Here is a 19431-nt window from a genome sequence, read left to right on the forward strand (position 1 = left end):
GACTTTAAGTTGAAGCCAATGCTCATTGACCATTTTGAAAATCCTAGGGTCCTTAAGAATTATGCTAAATCTACTCTGCCTGTGCCTTACACATGGAACAACAAACCTTGGATGACAGCACATCTGTTTGCAACATGGTTTACTGAAGATGTTAAGCCCACTGTTGAAACCTACTGCTCAGGGGAAAAGATTCCTTTTAAAATATTACTGCTAATTGACAATGCCCCTGGTCATACAAAAGCTCTGATGGAAATGTACTGTGAGATTAATGTTTTCATGCCTGTGAACACATCCATTCATAGCCTGTGTATCAAGGAGTAATTTTGAATTTTGAATCTTATTATTTAGGAAATACACTTCATAAGGCTATAGCTACCATATATAGTGATTCCTCTGATGCATCTGGGCAAAGTTAGTAGTAAACCATCTGGAAAGGCCTCATCATTCTAGATGCCATTAAGAATATTCATGATTCATGGGAAGAGATCAAAATATCAACATTAACAGGAGTTTGAAAGAAACTGATTATAGTCCTCATAGGTGATTTTAAGGGACTCAACACATGAAATTAAAAGATGCTTGTCCCTTGGAAGAAAAGCAATGACAAACCTAGACAGCATATTAAAAAGCAGAGACATCACTTTGCCAACAAAAGTCCGTATATTCAAAGCTATGGTTTTTCCAGTAGTCATGTAAAAGAAAGCTTAGCACTGAAGCATTGATGCTTTGGAATTGTGGTGCTGGAGAAGACTCTTGAGAGTCCCTTTGACAGCAAGGAGATCAAACCAGTCAATTCTAAAGGAAATCAATCCTGAATATTCTTTTGAAGAACTGATGGCTTCCCTGGTAGCTCAGCTGGTAAAGAATCCACCTACAATGCAGGAGACACTGGTTCTATTTCTGGGTTGGGAAGTTCTCCTGGAGAAGGGATAGGCTACCCACCCCAGTATTCTTCAGCTTCCCTGGTGGCTCAGGCAGTAAAGAATCTGCCTGCAATGCAGGAGACCTGGTTTTGATCCCTGGGCTGGGAAGATCCCCCAGAGGAGGGCATGGCAACCCACACCAGTGTTCTTGTCTTGAGAATCACTGTAGACAGAGGAGCCTGGTGGACTATAGTCTATGGGGTCCCAAAGAGTCGGACACAACTGAGTGACTAATCACAGCACATGCTGTAGCTGAAGCTACAGTACTTTGGCTGCCTGATGCAAACAGTTGACTCATTGGAAAAGACCCTGATGCTGGGAAAGATTGAAGGCAGGAGGAAAAGGGAGAGACAGAGGATGAGATGGTGGATGACATCACCGACTCAATGGAAATGAGTTTGAGCAAACTCTGGGAGATAGTGAAGGACAGAGAAGCCCAGAGTGCTGCAGTCCATGTGGTCTCAAAGAGTCAGACACACCTTAGTGACTGAACAATAACAACAATCTATATAGCAACATCAGAGTTTGAGAAAATTGATTCCAATTCTGAAAGAAGCTCTACAGTGGGTAAAATGCTAAGAAATAGCAGTGCATGTTACAGAGAAATCATTTATGAGAGGAAGAGTCAATTGATGTGACAAACTCCATTGCTGTCTTATCTTAAGGAATTGCCCCAGCCATGCCAGTCTTAAGCAGCCACCACCTTCACCTTGATTAGTCAGCAGTCCTTGACATTGAGGCAAGGCAAAAAATTATGACTCACCAAAGGCTTGGATGATGGTTGTCAGTGATTTTAAATTCAGGTATGTACATTGTTTTTTAGACAAAATGCTATTGCACGCTTAATAGACTACAGGGTAGTGTGAACATAGCTTTTATGTGCACTGGGAAATTTCTGAGGTATGCCTGTGTAAGAGGACTGTTTCCAGACATTGAGCAACAGGCTGCTGTAGACTGATCCATAGATGGGTGAGATGGATGGAAAGTAGAAGTGGATGACAAGTGGGATCAACACAAAAGAATGACAGATGATAGCAAATAATTGGATAAATGAAAATAGATTCTTTTTATCATCTAAATTTTTCCTAAAGATAGTTGGCTCTTAAAGACAAAGCTGGAAGAATATATTGCTGAGTTTATATTCTGTTGTTCTTCAGTCACTAAGTCATGCCTGACACTTTTGTGACCCCATGTACTGTAGCCTGCCAGGCTTCTCTGTCCATGGGATTTCCCAGGCAAGAATACTGGAGTGGGTGGCCATTTTTTTTCTCCAGAGGCTCTTCCTGACTTAGGGATTGAGCCTTAGTCTCCTGCATTGGCAGATGGATTTTTTACCACTGAGTCAACAGGCAAGCCTGTTTGTATTTCACTTAAATGTAAAAGGTATAATATAAATAATGCAGAAGATGGGAGGGAGGAAATAAAATGTAGTGTTCTAAAGAACTTCCAGTATATGTGAAGTGATATAACCCTCTCTGAAGAGAGGATGAGAAATTAAATGTGCATATTCTTGAGAGTCCCTTGGACTGCAAGGAGATCCAACCAGTCCTTCCTAAAAGAAATCAGTCCTGAATGTTCATTGAAAGGACTGATGTTGAAGCTGAAACTCCAGTACTTTGGCCACCTGATGGGAAGAACTGACTCATTTGAAAAGACTCTAATGCTGGAAAAGATTGAAGGCAGGAAGAGAAGGGGAAGACAGAGGATGAGATGTTTGGATGGCATCTCTGACTCAATGGACATGAGTTTGAGTAAAGTCCGGGAGCTGGTGATGGACAGGGAGGCCTGGTGTGCTGTAGTCCATGGGATTGCAAAGAGTTGGACACGACTGAGTGACTGAACTGAACTGATTGTAAATTGTGGAGCAATCACTAAGAAAATAAAACCAGGTATAGCTAACAAAGCAATAGTGGAAATAAAATGAAAACTTAAAAATTCATCATAAAAAAAACAGAGAAAAAGAAAAAAAAGACAGGTGGGATAACCATAAAGAAGCAAATAACAAGATGATGAATTTAAACACAACTATATCAATAATCATATTAGATGCAAGTTATCTCAACTCTTCAAGTATAAGACAGATGGGGTAAAAAAGCAAGACCTCCCTGCAGACTGTCTAAGGAAATCTCACCCTAAATATCAAGACACAGAGAGTTGAAAGTAGAAGAGGTGAAAAAGATATATGATGCATAGATTAAGAACATGAAGCCTACAGTGGCTATAATATCAGCAGTTTCAGGACAATACTATCTCTATCTCAGGACTAAAGGAGGACACTTCATTTTGGTAAAAAGGCTAATTCATCAACAAGACACAGTAATGTTGAATGTGATGCTCCTCATATGTGACTGAGATTCAGAAAATTCCCAGAGAACTTCAAAATTCAAGAAGTAAAAAAGGACAGAAATAAATGGGGAAAAATAGACAAGTCCACAGTTAGACTTGGAGATTTAAACACTCATGTACCAATAATATTTATTATTTCTTTTTTCCTTTAACATTGAACACAAACAAGGGAAGGAAATTGTGTTTCATAATCCAGATTTCTTCCCATCAAAGACTTGTGGTTTCATTTCCCCATTTCCCCACAACCTATCCTTGAGTGGGTGTGTTGAGATGAAGAGACGCATGGAGGAACAGAAGGAGAATGAATTCAAAAACTTAGACTGTGGCTGTAGGTCCTGCATAGGGGGGGTGCTTTGTGCATGCCATCTAAGATTTCTGGGCCTCAGTTTCCTCTTTTTTTTGAAAAAGATAGTAGTCTCTCTTCTGGCTGAAAGTAAAGCCAGAGCCCCTGAAATCACTCTGAGCGGTTGGAGGTGGATGCTGGTTCACGGTGCTTCCATCTAGTGTCCCATGAGGCTGATTCTTGGCACGCCTAGATGTGCACCTCTGACCAGGCAGCTGTTTCCCACATACAGTGAAAGGTACAAGACTAGAGTCATCTGAAGACAAATGCTTTTCCCCAGGATATGGAAATTACTAGACTATTTGCTGTCATGCTCTCCTTACTGAGGGTAAGTTTTTTTCAGATAAAACTCTGCCATCTCGTAAAACAGAGACCAGGCGGGGATGGGAGGAGGCGGGGATGGGAGGAGTTGAAAGCATGGGACAAACAGTTAATTAAATGGTTGTAGGAAGCTCTGAGCATCAAAGAAGCTTCTGGGTGGAGACAAAATAGGGAGAAGGTTCTGGAAAGGTTGATAAAATCTAATATCCCCAAAGGGCTGATCCTAAAGACTTTGGCCATCTGGGATGATTTATTCCACCAACCCTGTGTGAGCTCCCTTTATTCTCTATGTAAGAATATCTACTCTGAGCCCAGGCCTGTGGTGGGAATAAAGGGTGTGATAGCTGTATTGATCCAGGGATGCTAGTCCTTCTAGGTCTTTTCCTTTTTATCTTTTCTTATTTTCCTCCTCAAGAAGCATTTATTACTTTTTTTGTCAGTTAAGGTTGCTAAAACAAATAGCAGAGACTAGGTGGTAATCAAGAAATATTTATTTCTCACTGCTCTGGAGGCTGGGAGGTCCAAGATCAAAGTGTTGGGGATTTGGTGTCTGGGGAGAACCCACTTCCTGGTTGCTGTGTCCTCATCTGGTGGGGAGAGAGATCTAGTTTCTTCCTTTTCTTTATTGTTGTTGTTCAGTTGCTAAGTCCTCTCCAACACTTTTGTGGCCCCATGGACTATAGCCCACAGGCTCCTCTGTCCCTGAGATTTCCAAGGCAAGAATACTGGAGTGGGTTGTCATTTTTTCCTCCTGGGGATCTTCCCCATCTGAGGATCGAGCCTGTAACTCCTGCATTGGCAGGTGGATTCTTTACCACTGAGCCACTAGGGAAGCCCCCTAAAAAATGTACATAACTTTAAAAATACTTTATTGCTGAAAAGTGCTAACCATCATCTGAGGCTTCAGCAAGTCCTAATAGCAACATCTAAGGTCACTGACCACAGTCCAGCGTAATAGTAAGTCCCCTACATGGGGACTAAAAACAGTAAGTCCCCTACATGGGAATCTTCAAGTTGTGAACTTTCAAAGATGCAAAGAATAAATTAGCAAACAAACCTCTCTTGTCCTGTTTCTAGTATCAGGAAGGACCTCTGTGTACAGCTAAAGTTCCAGCTTAGAGTCAACATCCACTGAATCCTGAAGGGGCTTCCCTGGAATCTTGAAGAATGTGAAAAATCCGTGGAGCTGGAGTATCCTGACAATGACAAAGGGAGAAGTAGAGGAAATGGGATGGCCCCTGGGCAAGTCTTTTCTGTGCTTCTTTCACCCTTTTGTTAGGGTGAAACTGCCTGACTGCACACTGACTGAAACTGCCCACCCTGGCCAGACACCACAGTAACCACTTGCTTGAGTTACTTTATCATAGAAAGTTCTGGTAAGGAGCACAAACGATTAAGCCACCACCAACCGGAAGAGTTCGGGAAAGGTCAAAAGGAGAAGCCACATGTTCTACCACCTCCAAGAATTCTTCTCGCTTGCATCCATCTTGACCGAGCAATGCATGCACCACCAGGAAGGACCCTGAGCCAGAATGATTGGCCAAAGACCATCCAGAAACTAATCCCATCACCATGAAACCTGGGACTTTGAGCCACACGGCAGAGCAGTTCTCCTGGGTTCCCTTATCCTCCTGCTCTCCCCTCGGGGGAGCCCCTTCCCAATAGTCTCTTGCTTTGTCAGCTCGTGTGTCTCCTCAGACAATTCATTTCCGAGTGTTAGACAAGAGCCCCCTTTTGGGCCCTGCAAGGGGTCCCCTTTTTGTAACACTTTGAGGGAGAATCAGAGCTCATACTTGAACACTTTCAAAGGAATTACTTTGGTGAACATCCAAGGTGAAGCACAACCCTATCTCCTCTTCTGCTGTAAAATACTCCTGGGTTCACCCTCCAGTTTTACACCCCTAGGAAGTCAGTGAGGGTGGAATGCCATCTGGATCACTGGGCAACACTGCTCCTGGGGCGAGAGATGCTTTCTCATTGTGGGGAGGCCTGGGAACCAACCATCTGCATCCCTGGAGGGAGGCCATCCTCCCGCAGCCCTGCTCCCAAATACTTTTTTTTTTAAATTAATTTTTTAAAATTATTTATTTATTTATTTATTAGTTGGAGGCTAATTACTTCACAACATTTCAGTGGGTTTTGTCATACATTGATATGAATCAGCCATAGATTTACACGTATTCCCCATCCCGATCCCCCCTCCCACCTCCCTCTCCACCCGATTCCTCTGGGTCTTCCCAGTGCACCAGGCCCGAGCACTTGTCTCATGCATCCCACCTGGGCTGGTGATCTGTTTCACTATAGATAATATACATGCTGTTCTTTCAAAACATCCCACCCTCACCTTCTCCCACAGAGTTCAAAAGTCTGTTCTGTACATCTGTGTCTCTTTTTCTGTTTTGCATATAGGGTTATCGTTACCATCTTTCTAAATTCCATATATATGTGTTAGTATGCTGTAATGTTCTTTATCTTTCTGGCTTACTTCACTCTGAGTTTCCCTGGTCCATTGCTTTCCCTGGAGGGAGGAGGAGACCGCCCACCCCAGAGGGCTTCTAGGTCGACTCCACCAGATCTGAAGTCTCCGCCTTCCTCTGCTCAGCCCAGTCTCCTCTCAGGGCCCGGGCAGTGGGTGGAGCCAGGGTCCCTGGGAGGCTGACAGAAAGCTGGCTCCCTTCTGACCTTGATGTCAGTGCCACTCTGTGTCAATTCACCCCTTCAGTGTCCCCATTCCTGTCGTGTCCTCTCCATCCCCACACCTCCCGTTCCGGTTCAGGCCCCGATGGATGGCTGAGATGGAATTCTTTCCTTCTGAGTGTGATGCCATGTCCCCAGGCTCACAGTTATTTAGTCCAACTGCCACATTGCCGCAGCTTGATCTTCCTGAAATTCCTAACCTGCTTAAAAACCTTGGGGAGAAAGCCCTTGAACCTACCCTCCATGCCTCCTCCAGTGATTCTCAACCTCCTGCCTGACCCAGCATTACTGGTTGGGGCACAGACTTGAATTACTGTGATACTGAATGGCTTGCCTGCTCCCTCTCCCTGAAGTCAGTCCTGGAGGGAGGGGCCAGCACGTTTCTAGAAGCCCCGGCCCCACCCTGGCCAGGGCGCTTCTGCCCTCCAAGCCCGCACTCTCCTTCTGGTTGACATCCCACCACGGACCAATTTCTCTCACACCCATTTTTACTTTAGTTTTTTCATTGGTCGCAATGGGTTTTCATTGCCGCCCGGGCTTTCTCTAGCCGTGACAAGCGAGGGCTACTCTTGCTTCCTTGTGTGGATGCTCACTTCCGGCTCACCCTCATTTTTGTATGCCTTCCTCGCTCTACCACACAGGTGCCTTTGGCCTTACTTCTTTCAGATCCCTGGTGCCCAGCAGAGACCCCAACCCTCGGCACTCAGCTACGTGTGGGTGGAGCGGGACTGGATGAAGTCATGGAAGGGAGAGACCAACTTGGGTCAGGCAGTGTGGGAAGACCGCACTGAGGAGGAGGTCCTTGGTCTGAGAACTCCGAGTTGCTTGGTGTTTCAAGGGTTTGAGGAGCTCACACAGAATACTCCTTGCACAAGATTGAAATCTGTTATGGGATAGCACTGTTGAGATCAACTGCACCTTTGTCTCCAATGGGGACATTGACAACGAGTTGGGCTTCACAGAGAGTTCATCATTTACCCATCCAGTCAGAGGCTGCCTGTGCGACTGTGGGTCTCCCCTATGGGGTACGAAGGGGCGGGCAGCTATCCCACAGAAGGAGAAGTTGGGAAGGGGTCACCCAGACCCTTCCTCATCTGATTTCCTCTTTCCTCTGACTTGGTGACCACCACGCAGACTTCATCCCAGTGTCTGCCCACTGTGAGGCGAGCAGAAGTAATGCAGCTTAGATTAGGAGTAGGCCTTCCTACTTCGTAAGATTATCAGGCCACCTGGATACAACCAATTAGCCAATTAGGACCAATTAGCTTTCACTTAATACTGACCGCTGTTTGCCAATTAGGAAATTAGGAATGGGGCGGAAACCCCCAGGAAAGTCCCGCGCACGTGAAAGTTTTGACCAATGAAATTGCTTTGCAAACGTGTAACCAATCTGCTTCTTACCCTATAAATTTGTGTAACAGCTTGGGCTCGGGGCTCTCTGCCCCGCACCACTGCATTGGTTGTGGCAGAGAGTCCTGGCTCGAGTCAGGAATAAACTTCCCTTTCTGCGAGTTGCATTGTCTTGGAGGCCTTCTCTGTTCCCACACGGGGATTCGGACATCAGGCATAACACCACTACTCTTTTTTACCACTGAAATGTGCAATGCCACCCTTTCCCCAAATTTCTACAGGTATCACACATGATTGTGCTGACCTTGGGGTTCAAGACGTTCAACTACATCCCAGCTCAACCTCTAAGACAGGGATTGGCAAACCACAGCCTGCAGAGCAAAGCCAGGCTGAGGCCAGTTCTGTGAGCTGAGGAGTGCTTTTACATTTTTGAATCATAGAAGAAGCAAGAGAAGCCCAGGAAAACTTCTGCTTCATTGACTATGCTAAAGCCTTTGACTGTGTGGATCACAACAAACTGTGGAACATGCTTAAACAGATGGGAATACCAGACCACCTTACCTGCTTCCTGAGAAACCTGTATGCAGGTCAAGAAGCAACATTCAGAACTGGACAGGGAACAACGGACTGGTTTCAAATTGGGAAAGTAGTACATCAAGGCTGTATATTGTCACCATGCTTATTTAACAGGAGAAGGAAATGGCAACCCACAGAGTCGGACACAACTGAAGCAACTTAGCACACATGCATGCGTTCATTGGAGGAGGAAATGACAACCCACTCCAGTATTCTGCCTGGAGAATCCCAGGGACAGAGGAACCTGGTGGGCTGCCATCTGTGGAGTCCCACAGAGTCAGACATGACTGACGTGACTTAGCAGCAGCAGCAGCAGCAGCAGTTTGTTAAACGTATATGTGGAGTACATCATGTGAAATGTCAGGCTGAATGAAGCACAAGCTGAAATCAAGATTGCTGGGAGAAAAATCAATAACCTCAGATAGCAGATGACACCACCCTTTTGGCAGAAAGTGAAGAGGAACTAAAGAGCCTCCTGATGAAGGTGAAAGAGGAGAGTGAAACAGCTGGCTTAAAACTCAACATTCAAAAAACAAAGATCATGGCATCTGGTCCCATCACTTCATGGCAAAAATATGGGGAAATAATGATAATAAGACACACTTTCTTGTCTTGGGCTCCAAAATCACTGCAGATGGTGACTGTAGCCATGAAATTAAAAGATGCTTGCTCCTTGGAAGAAAAGTTGTGACAATCCTAGACAGTGCATTAAAAAGCAGAGATATTACTTTGCTGACAAAAGTCAAAGCTATGGTTTTTCCAGTAGTCATGTATTGATGTGAGAGTTGGACTATAAACAAGGCTGAGCACCAAAGAATTGATGCTTTTGAACTGTGGTGTTGGAGAAGACTCTTGAGAGTCCCTTGGACTGCAAGGAGATCAAAACAGTCAATCCTAAAGGAAATCAGTCCTGAATATTCTTTGGAAAGATTGATGCTGAAGCTGAAACTCCAATACTTTGGCCACCTACAAGCTGACTCATTAGAAGAGACTGAAAAAATCTTTCAAAAAAAATCTTTGCTGGGCAAGATTGAAGGCAGGAGGATTCGGGGATGACAGAGAACAAGATGGTTGGATGGCATGACTGACTCAATGGACATGAGTTTGAGCAAGCTCCTAGAGATGGTGAAGGACAGGAAAACCTGGCGTGCTGCAGTCCATGGGGTTGTAAATAGCCAGACAGGGCAGACAGGACTGAGCAACTGAACAACAACAACAATGGGTCAAAAAATCAAAAGAATCATAATGTTTCATCACCACATATGGAAAGTCCATGCAATTCAAATTTCATAAACTTGTAGGGAATGCAGTCTTGCAGGTCACTTCCTTCTTCTTCAGGGTGGCTTTCGTGCTACAAGGAGATGGTTGAGTGTTGAAGGAGACAATATGGCCAGCTAAGCCTGAATTCCTACACTCACCATCTGGCTCTTGTCTAGTCCTGCTCTAAGGATTTCTGGTTCTTTAATTTCCCAGTGGCTGACTATGCAGAGATCTTCCTCCCCACCGCATCTCTAGGGCCTTCCTCCTTTCTCCCCCAGCCTCTTCACACCCCAGAGATGTCTCAGAACACCCTAGTCTTTCTCTCTTGTTCAGTGTCTTATTATTACTATTTTTTTTTTAACCTACAAGGAAGTCAGAGTACGTTTCTGAATAAAATAAGGAATTCCAACTGTAAAAAGGAGGTCCCCGGTGAGAAGCTCGCTCATACAACATGTCAGTCCGCTCACTTTCCTCTCTGCAAGCTCCCCAATATTTCTTGATGGTGTGCAGGTAGTTTATTATTTGTCTTCACCATTTTTTGGAAAAGATTTTGCTCTTAAATTTATTCATTTGCTTTAATTTTTGGCTGCACAGCATATGGAATCTTAGTTTCTCAGCTACGTATTGAACCTGCCCCCTTTGCATTGAAAGCACAGTCTTAACCACTGGACTGCCAGGGAAGTTTCTGCCTTCACCATTTTTTACACAACAGAAAGGGAAAATTTTTTTCCCTTTGGATTTGATTTACCTAAAAAGGAACCGAAGAAAAGGGATGGTGTGTCTGATGCAAGGAAGCAAAATTGAAAATGAAATTATGTAAAAAGCAAATAAAGTTCCTGATCAACACAGATTGATATGCTGACTCTGAAAAAATGGAAGCCGTCGGCTGCTGTCACCTGAAAATGCTCAATGTTGATGCGTACTATACAAGCTAATTACAATGGCAAGAAAAATCAAAAGGCATAGGACAAGAACAAATATTTTGGCATGAGAAGCGATCCAGGCTTTGAGCCGGAGGAGCGCCTTGAAGGCACAGTTTCTCTCAGCCTCTTTCAGGCCTTCCTTTTGCTTTGCAACCTGCAACTGCACCTTGTCCAGGTAGTGCCTGTAACCTTCTCCATGGGCGCCACCCCCCATCTGCTGGAGCATCTGTGCATCAAAGAAGAGCTCGTTGGTGAGGAAGGCGCCCTGGTGCTCCCGCTGCAGCCCCTCGATCACGGCCATCAGCTGGGCCAGCTGCTCTCTCTGCTCGTCCCCGGAGGCCCGGTTGTTGAAGGCGCAGTACCTCCGCCCACACTCCCGGACCAGGCTCCTCAGCCTGAGGTTGTCTGTGTTTGCCACGTACTCATCCAAGGATGCACCCGCCAAGTCCTCCTTGTGGGTGAAGAGGACGACCATGTATCTCTCGGCTCCCGCCCCAAAGACCTCCTTCACCCTGGTCATGGCCACCGTGTCCTGCTTGGTGAAGCACCCCAGCTGGGTCACCAGCAGCAGCACGTGGGGCCCTGGCACCGACAGCAGGTAACAGGCTCCGATGTTCTCATATACCTCTTGATCCTGGGCCCTGGACTCAAAGATGGGGGGCGTGTCCACCACCAGGATGCTCCTCCCATTCCACGTGCCTGTTGCCCTCTGACACTTCCTGGTCACCGCCTGGGCCCCCAGCTTGGACTCAAACACGGGCTGGCAGAGGATGCTGTTCCCGGTGGCACTTCTCCCACTGCCTGTTTTCCCTACCAGGATGATCCTCAAGGAGGAGGAGGGTTCAAAGCCCTGACATTGTATCCCGCCTGTAAAAAAAAAAAAAAAAAAAAAAAGAATTTTTCCAGTTTTACTAAGTTTGTGATTCTTTTTTAAAGTTTTTATTTTATCTTGGAGTATAGTTGATGATGGGCTTCCCAGGTGGTGCTAGTAGTAAAGAACCCACCTGCCAATGCAGGAGGTATGGAACACAGGTTTTATCCCTGGGTTGGGAAGATTCCCTGGAGGAGGACATGGCAACCTGCTGCAGTATTCTTGCCTGGAAAAGCCCATGGACAGAGGAGCCTGGTGGGCTGTTGTCTTTGCTGGTTGCAAAGAGTTGGACATGATATAGTGACTAAACAACAACAAACAACAAGAGTTGGCGAGGGGGACACTGTGCCAAGAGCTAAAATTTTCAAGAGATGAAGAGTGAGAATCCAAGGACTTCTGAAGTTCTTATGAGCCCACATGAATTAGGCTCATTCTAGGCTCCCAGAATCTGTTATTTTGTTCCTTTTACTCTGCATTGGTTCTTCCCTTACTCAAGTATTCTGAATTTTTTTTTTCCCCAAACATGATTACTAAATCTCTATGGGGAACTTTTCCTCTTTTCAGCTGAGCACAGGCGGGGGAAGATACCATTTCCACTATTCGGTTCCAAATCCACTGACTTCTGACTTGAAGTTTTGTTTCCACATTTCCCATACATCACCACACGGATCAGAGTGTCATACTTAGGTGTGTAGGGTGTGATGATAGTAGGGAAGATAAAGAACATGATAGCTGCCTTTTTCTCCTGCAGTTTAAAGTAACTGGGTTTCTCTTCTGTCTTGGTGTTTGAGGTCAGGGAGTGGAGGAGGGAAGACAGTCACTCTCTCCTGGTGTCCAGAGTGCTTGATAATTTGGAGGGTGTCTTACCTTCAGCCATGGTTTCATATCTGCTCCTCTGCAGCCCTTCCATTTGCTTCTAGAATAAGAGGAGGAAAGGAATAAAAGCAAGTATCCTTATAGGAGTTGATAAGACCTGAGAACACCTCCAATCAGACAGCCGAGGACAATTATCCTTAGATGAGCCATTTCCATTGCTAATTTTCTGACATATTTTATTTTCAAATATCCATATAGAACTTTAAGCAAGCCAGGTGATCCTAGGTTATGTTAACACAGTGAACTCTTGCTTTTCTTCTTCATTCTACAGGAAAGCAAAAAACGTTTGAATACACATCAGTTAATTATCTCCCTTCAAGCTGAAAAGGTGTGAAATAAAGAAAGCCTTCTTCTAGGAATGAGAAGCAAGACTTTTAAATTATTTATTATTATTATTGGAATCAAAGCAAACTTGCTAGACTAGAGAATAAAAGTTGCCTTGATGTAAATGACAGTGGTTTGTTTGACATACTGGGCATTTCCAGTCCCAGAAACTATACATATCAGATGGACATCCCAGTGGCAAAGAGGAAAGTACAATGTACCTTCCAGTGGGAGTGTGGAACTGGGGTTCAGGGCTCCTTTGAGGATGGACATGGAGGGAGAAGGGGAAGAGGGCCGAACATGGTCACCATCCTCCTTCCCTCTGAGCTGCTGGGGGAAGAGAAGCTGGTGCCCTGACTGAGGGACAGCAGTAACATTCGAGACAAATTTAGGATAAAGTCATTGCCTGCTCAGTTTTAAATCAAATATGTTTCCTTGTGGGTCTCCCAACAACAACTTTAAAAAAAATCCCAGTAAACATAACCAGAAACTGGCAAAACCATGGAGATAAATGTTTCATTCAGACGAGGCATACTATTGCGTCATTCTTGGTGCTAGAAAAGGTAAGCATGCATTAGAAAAGGCAAGCATGCAATCTGCAATTATAATTAAGGTAAACTCTGAGCTTATGGGCTTCCCTCATAGCTGAGTCGCTTAAGAATGGGCTTGCAATGCAGAAGAACAGGGTTCAATTCCTGGGTTGGGAAGATCCCCTGGAGAAGGGAATAGTTACCCACTCCAGTATTCTTGCTTGGAGAATCCCCACTGGCAGAGGAGCCTGGCAGGCTACAGTCCATGGGGTTGCAAGAGTCGGATACAACTTAGTAACTAAACCACCACCAGTGAGCCTATATTTTATTTATTCAGTTTTAAAGATTATGCAGTTATGAAACAAACATTTTAAGAAGAGAAATAAATACACTGAGTAATGAAACAAATTCCACTATGTGCAATGAACAAATCTCAGCATTTTGGCATTTTTATTACTGCTGTTTGGTTTGGTTGAGTAAGTTAAAACTTTACACATATAGTTTCATTTATTTATTTTTTGACTCCCCCAACCCTGAGTCTCATTCTCCCTCTCCCTTTAGAGGCAAACAATATTCTGAGATGTTTATGTATTTATCTCATTTGTGAATTTACACCTGTACATACACATCTATCTATAGTTAAGATACAGTACTTTTTGGTATTTTAATCTTTTACAGAAGTGACATTATTTATGTAACATTTTATCCAGTTTTCTCTTAACAAACATTTGGTGTTCCAAATACATCTTTGTTACTACCAACAGTAGTGCTACTACCAACCTGACAATCTCTCTGGAATGTCCAGCTTCCGCCTGACTAGATGTTGCCAAATCTGTCTCCAGGAAACTTGTGCTGAGTCGTGCTGGCAGCAGCCACATACGAGCATCCCACAAATCTTCGCCTACACTTGGTAATACTAGATTTTTAATTTTTTGGTCACCCTGTTGGGCATATAGTAGGATGTCTTAATTGGTTTAAACTTACATTTTATTGATTAACATTGAATTAAAAATGATTTTCATAGTTGATTTGCTATTCAGCACATTTCTTATTTCTACCTTTTCACATTTTTCTATTCACTCAGCCAGGATGCATAGAAATGGTCCTCATTAAGGAAACCATCTCCTGTCACACTATCAGAATATACTAAAATAACTTCTCTCCTTTCCTTTTCCTCCTGAACACCTTTCCTTTCCTTAACCCCCGAGAAGAGCATTTTCTTTATCACCTTCTCCCGCTTGGTGTCCTTGCCTCTGGTAAACTATACTCCAGCTTTTGCTAAAATTGCTCAAATTCTCTGACATCTTTTTTATCTCAGATGACATTTCCTATTGGAATCAGTATATTGAAGTAGTAAAGACAATGATGACTGTTGTGAAAATGTTGATGATCAACTTCACCATCATAATAACCCTCTGTGCAGCCATTTGTAATTTTCAATTTTTCTTTCATATCCATTATTTTAATTGTTTGCCCTAATTCCCTATGATGTTATCTAGATAGGCTTAAAAATTTCTATTAAAATATTAAGAAACTGAGTCTCAACTAACATGCTCATGTTCACACAACTGTCATGGAGCTAAGAACAAAAATTGGCTCATTTTTGCCTGCATATTCTCCTAGGTTCATTGGGGAGGAGAAGTGAAGATAAAGTCATTGAGCCTCTTAGAACACCATGTACCACGCTGCCATCCATGGTCAGGGCATAAACTGAAGCAGTTAGGCTGGAAGCTTGCCCTAAAACCAACAAAGAGAACTGTACTGAAAAATCTTGGATGCCTTTTTTTTTTTTTTTTATAAGACTACTCAAACATAAAATCGTAGGGGACAGAAGTTGCTCAAAATGGAAAGATTTCAGTTTAAACAATCTGGTGTTTTTACATGACCTGATGATCAGTGTGACCCAAATGGAGTTCTGTGACTGCCACAAAACACCATCAAAGTTCCGAATTGGGGAGCAGAGGTGCAGCACCGTCTTCCTGAAGCATCTTCTGAGTGGGTCAGGCTGTCAGGAGGAGACACATCTCACCGAGGAATAGATTTTTTGGGGAGAATATTAACAAATACCAAAGTGTCCAGAGGCTAGTCAGAAAGGATATTGATGGAAATGCTGAAATGACAGGATATTAAAAGGACTGAATCAAGCCCAGGAAGAGATCTGGAAGCATTGTAAACCTGAAGCAATATGACACGTGTCAATTGCAGAACAGACAAAAGTGGGGGAATAAAGAATGGAGGCAGATTTCTTCTCCACAAGGAAAATCCTAATCTTCCCCACATGGGATCAGGAATCATGAGAGAGATGGTGTGGGAGCAGATATTATATGGGTATCTGACAGGAACAGCAGGGGGATCTAGCTTAGGGAGGAGGTTGAGGCAAATAAACATTATATACCTTTTGACCTTTAAATTGGATGTACCTGATGTTATCTTGATGCTACTCAATTTATCAAACCACTAGAAAGTAGGCTCTTTCTTGCTGTTTTAGGAAAGGTGAAAATATTTTTCGTCTGCCTTATTCATGAGTCTCTCCTTCCCCATCTGCTTGAGTCCCTGTTTCCTGGCATCACTGGTTTCACAGTTTAGTCTCAGGACTTCATAACACGGCTTTCACAGGGGGTTGACAGCAGACCAAGGGTTGGTTCCTGCACAGGCTGGGGTCTCTCTGCCATAGCGTCGAATTCTACATCGTGCGGTAGGAAACGTGGCTATCTGGGGAAGAATGGGTGGCTTTCAGAAGATCAAGGTCACAGAACAATGTCCACTGAGAGGTTTCGTTGGGAACGTGGCTCAGTGAGGGTGCTCGTCTTGTGGAGCCCTAGGTATGGATTCTGCTCCAGGCTTCTCTGGGAGGTGGTGCTTGTCAGGGACGGGGCTGGGGTGGTCTGGGAGAAGTTAAGAAGGTAAAACTGAAGATGTTCGCTCTACCTAGTTAGCGCACCTTGTGAGTTTCAGTTTTTCTCATCTGTCAAATTGTTGTTCAGTCGCTCAGTCCTATCCAGTTCTTTGTGACCCCATGGGCTGCAGCACGCCAGGCTTTCGTGTTCTCCACTATCTCCCGAAGTTTGTTCAATTCATGACCAATGAGTCCGTGATGCTATCTAACCATCTCATCTCCTGCCGCCCCCATCTCCTTTTGCCTTCAATCTTTCCCAGCATCTGAGAATATTAGCGAAGTTTTATGAAACGCTGTGACGCTTAATGAAAATCAAAAGAGCTAAGAAGTAGGCAACTAAACATAAAAGACTGCAGGGCTGTGGAAAGCGATGGACGGGAACGCGGGGTGAGCAAGTCCCAAATCCCTTGGTTCCCACTGGGAACCTGTTGTCCATAACGCTTTCCATCGGCGCCCGGTTTCACTGACAGGAGATCCCAGAAGCATGGAACCGGTAAGAGGTCCCACCAGAAATCAGTAGCCCTGACTCAACCGCGGCCCCCCAAACCCTCCCTCTTCGCCCCGCTCCCAATCCTCCAGGACGCAGGGACCCCCGCCGGGGTCCCCTTACCAGGCTCGGCCCTGCGGGCTGGGTGCTGGCGGGTCGGCGGGAGCGCGCGGCCGAAGGCTGCAGGGCACGACCGCAGGGCAAGAAGGAAAGCGGGGCTGACGGAGCGCGCGCGCCTCCCGTCCCCGCAGTTGGGGACACCCCTCCGGGCGGGGCGAAACTGCTGCCGCGGAAGCCGGGGAGCGGCGAGTTGCAGCGTGCGCACCCTCAAGGGATGCTTGCCTTCGGAGACCGCGAGCGTCTCGCCCCCTTCCATTTCCTCTTTAAAAAGGGTGAAAAGAGACCACTCTGATCCCAGTCGCCCCGTGAAAGCACCTCTGCTGCTGCTGCTGAGTCGCTTCTGTCGTGTCCGACTCTGTGCGACCCCAGAGATGGCAGCCCACCAGGCTCCCCAGTCCCTGGGATTCTCCAGGCAAGAACACTGGAGTGAGTTGCCATTTCCTTCTCCAATGCAGGAAAGTGAAAAGGGGAAGTGAAGTCGCTCAGTCGTGTCTGACTCTTAGCGACCCCATGGATTGCAGCCTACCAGGCTCCTCCAGCCATGGGATTTTCCAGGCAAGAGTACTGGAGTGGAGAGGGAGGGGGGAGGGGGGGTCGGGATGGGGAATACGTGTAAATCTATTGCTGATTCATGTCAATGTATGACAAAACCCACTGAAAAAATAAATAAATAAATTAAAAAAAAAAAAAAGAGTACTGGAGTGGGGTGCCATTGCCGTCTCCGTTAAAGCACTTCCAAAGAGATCAACTTAGAAAGCTAGTTATTTTCCTTGGCGCAAGAAAGAATCACAGTCTTTTCTTAGAGGACTTCTCTACCTTCGTGCAAAGCTAGAGCCAGGTGTGGAACAGGTTGGAGTGGAGCCTTCCTCCTTTTCAGACAGCCACTGCTCTTTGCCTTTTGTCTCTTGGGGTTGGGGTGTCTGTTCTTAGGAGGCGTGTATGTGTGTGATTTTTGAGGAGTGATACACAGTTCTCTTCAGTGTATCCTTGAGCTATTTCACAAGCGCGTAAAAGAATAGATCTTAGGTGTTTTCAGATGTAGTAAGTCAAGGGATACACACGATTTAACTCTATTTTTGAAGTAAAAAGGAGTGCCTAAACTTCATGGGATAAAGTGTGAAAGGAAATACAAAATAAACAAGAATTGGGCCAAGAATGAGACTGAATGTAAGGTATAAAAGTAAGTATGACCCAAAATAATAATTAAAACAAAATGCTACATCATTTGGGAAGATATTTTAAAAAGGTAAAAGACAAATTTAGAAAAAAAACCTCAAAATATTTTACTGCTGGAATAAGCAAATACTTATTCACTTGTATAGAAAAGGCAACATTGTTACTATCACATTAAGGCTCCCAGTGCAGGGAAAAATAAAAAATGACCTAACGTCTTACACAACAGTAAAGTCTAAACGGATCAAAGACCTAACTGTAAGGCCTAGAAGTATAAAACTCTTAGAGGAAAACATAGGCAGAACACTCTTTGACATAAATTGCAGCAAGATCTTTTTTAACACACCTCCTAGAGTAATGAAAATAAAAACAAAGATAAACAAATGGACCTAATTAAACGCAAAAGCTTTTGCATAGCAAAGGGATCCATAAATGAAATCAAAGGGCAACCCTCAGAATGGAAGAAAATATTTGCAAACGAAGCAACTGACAAAAGATTAAACTCCAAGATATACAAACAGCTCATGCAACTCTATATCAAAAAACCAAGTAACTCAATCAAAAAAATGGGCAGAAGACCTAAACAGACATTTCTGCAAAGAAAACATACAGATGGCCAGCAAACACAGGAAACTTGTTCAGCATCACTAATTATTCAGGAAATGCAAGTCAAAACTACAGTGAGGTATCACCTCACACTGATCAGAATGGCCAACATCAAAAAAATCTGCAAACAGTAAGTGCTTAAGAGGGTGTGGAGAAAAGGGAACCTTCCTACACTGTTGGTGGGAATGTAAACTGGTACAGTCGCTATGGAGGTGCCTCACGAAACTAAAAATAGAACTATCATATGACCCAGAAATCCCACCCCTGCGCTGGATTTGGACAAAGGCATAATTCAAAAAGATACATACATCCCAGTGTTCATTGCAGCACTGTTTACAATAAGCGGGACAGGGAAGCAATCCACATGTTCATCAGCAAAGGAATGGATAAAGAAGATGTGGCACATATATACAATGGGATGTTACTCAGCCATGGAAAGAAATGAAATAGTGCCATTTGCAGAGATGTGGATAGACCTAGAGACTGTCACACAGAGTGAAGTAAGTCGGAGAAACAAATATTGTATGATATCAATATATGGAATCTAGAAAAGTCATACAGATGAATTTATTAGTAAAGCAGAAATAGGGACACAGATGTAGAGAACAAACTTGTGAATACCAAGGGCGGGATGGGGGAGTAGGATGAATTGGAAAATTGGAACTGAAATATACACACTACTAAGTTTGAAATAGACAACCAATGAGAATCTACAGAATAGTGCAGGGACTCTACTCAGTGCTCTGTGGTGACCTAAACAGGAAGGAGATCTATACGGATGGGGTGTGTGTATATGTACAAGTGATTCA

General features: G+C 44.3%; 1 protein-coding gene across 9 annotated transcripts; it reads right to left on the reverse strand.

Moving 5' to 3' along the window:
* Positions 1-10548: 10548 nt before the first annotated feature.
* LOC122438859 (GTPase IMAP family member 5-like) lies at positions 10549-17039 on the reverse strand. 9 transcript variants are annotated; one of them, XM_043464093.1, is made up of 4 exons: positions 15736-16978; positions 15022-15077; positions 12478-12526; positions 10549-11606 (listed from the first exon to the last, which is right to left on the reverse strand). In XM_043464093.1, exons 2-4 carry the CDS (start codon positions 15034-15036, stop codon positions 10723-10725), a joined length of 948 nt encoding a protein of 315 aa, XP_043320028.1. In that variant the 5' UTR covers positions 15037-15077; positions 15736-16978; the 3' UTR covers positions 10549-10722. The 9 variants fall into 9 exon arrangements, with proteins under 9 accessions (XP_043320028.1, XP_043320031.1, XP_043320027.1 ...); XM_043464096.1 differs by having other exon boundaries at positions 12478-12751; positions 14121-15077; XM_043464092.1 differs by having other exon boundaries at positions 16847-16884.
* Positions 17040-19431: the final 2392 nt, after the last annotated feature.

This window comes from Cervus canadensis, chromosome 3 (assembly GCF_019320065.1).
Source record: "Cervus canadensis isolate Bull #8, Minnesota chromosome 3, ASM1932006v1, whole genome shotgun sequence".
Lineage (NCBI taxonomy): Eukaryota > Metazoa > Chordata > Mammalia > Artiodactyla > Cervidae > Cervus > Cervus canadensis.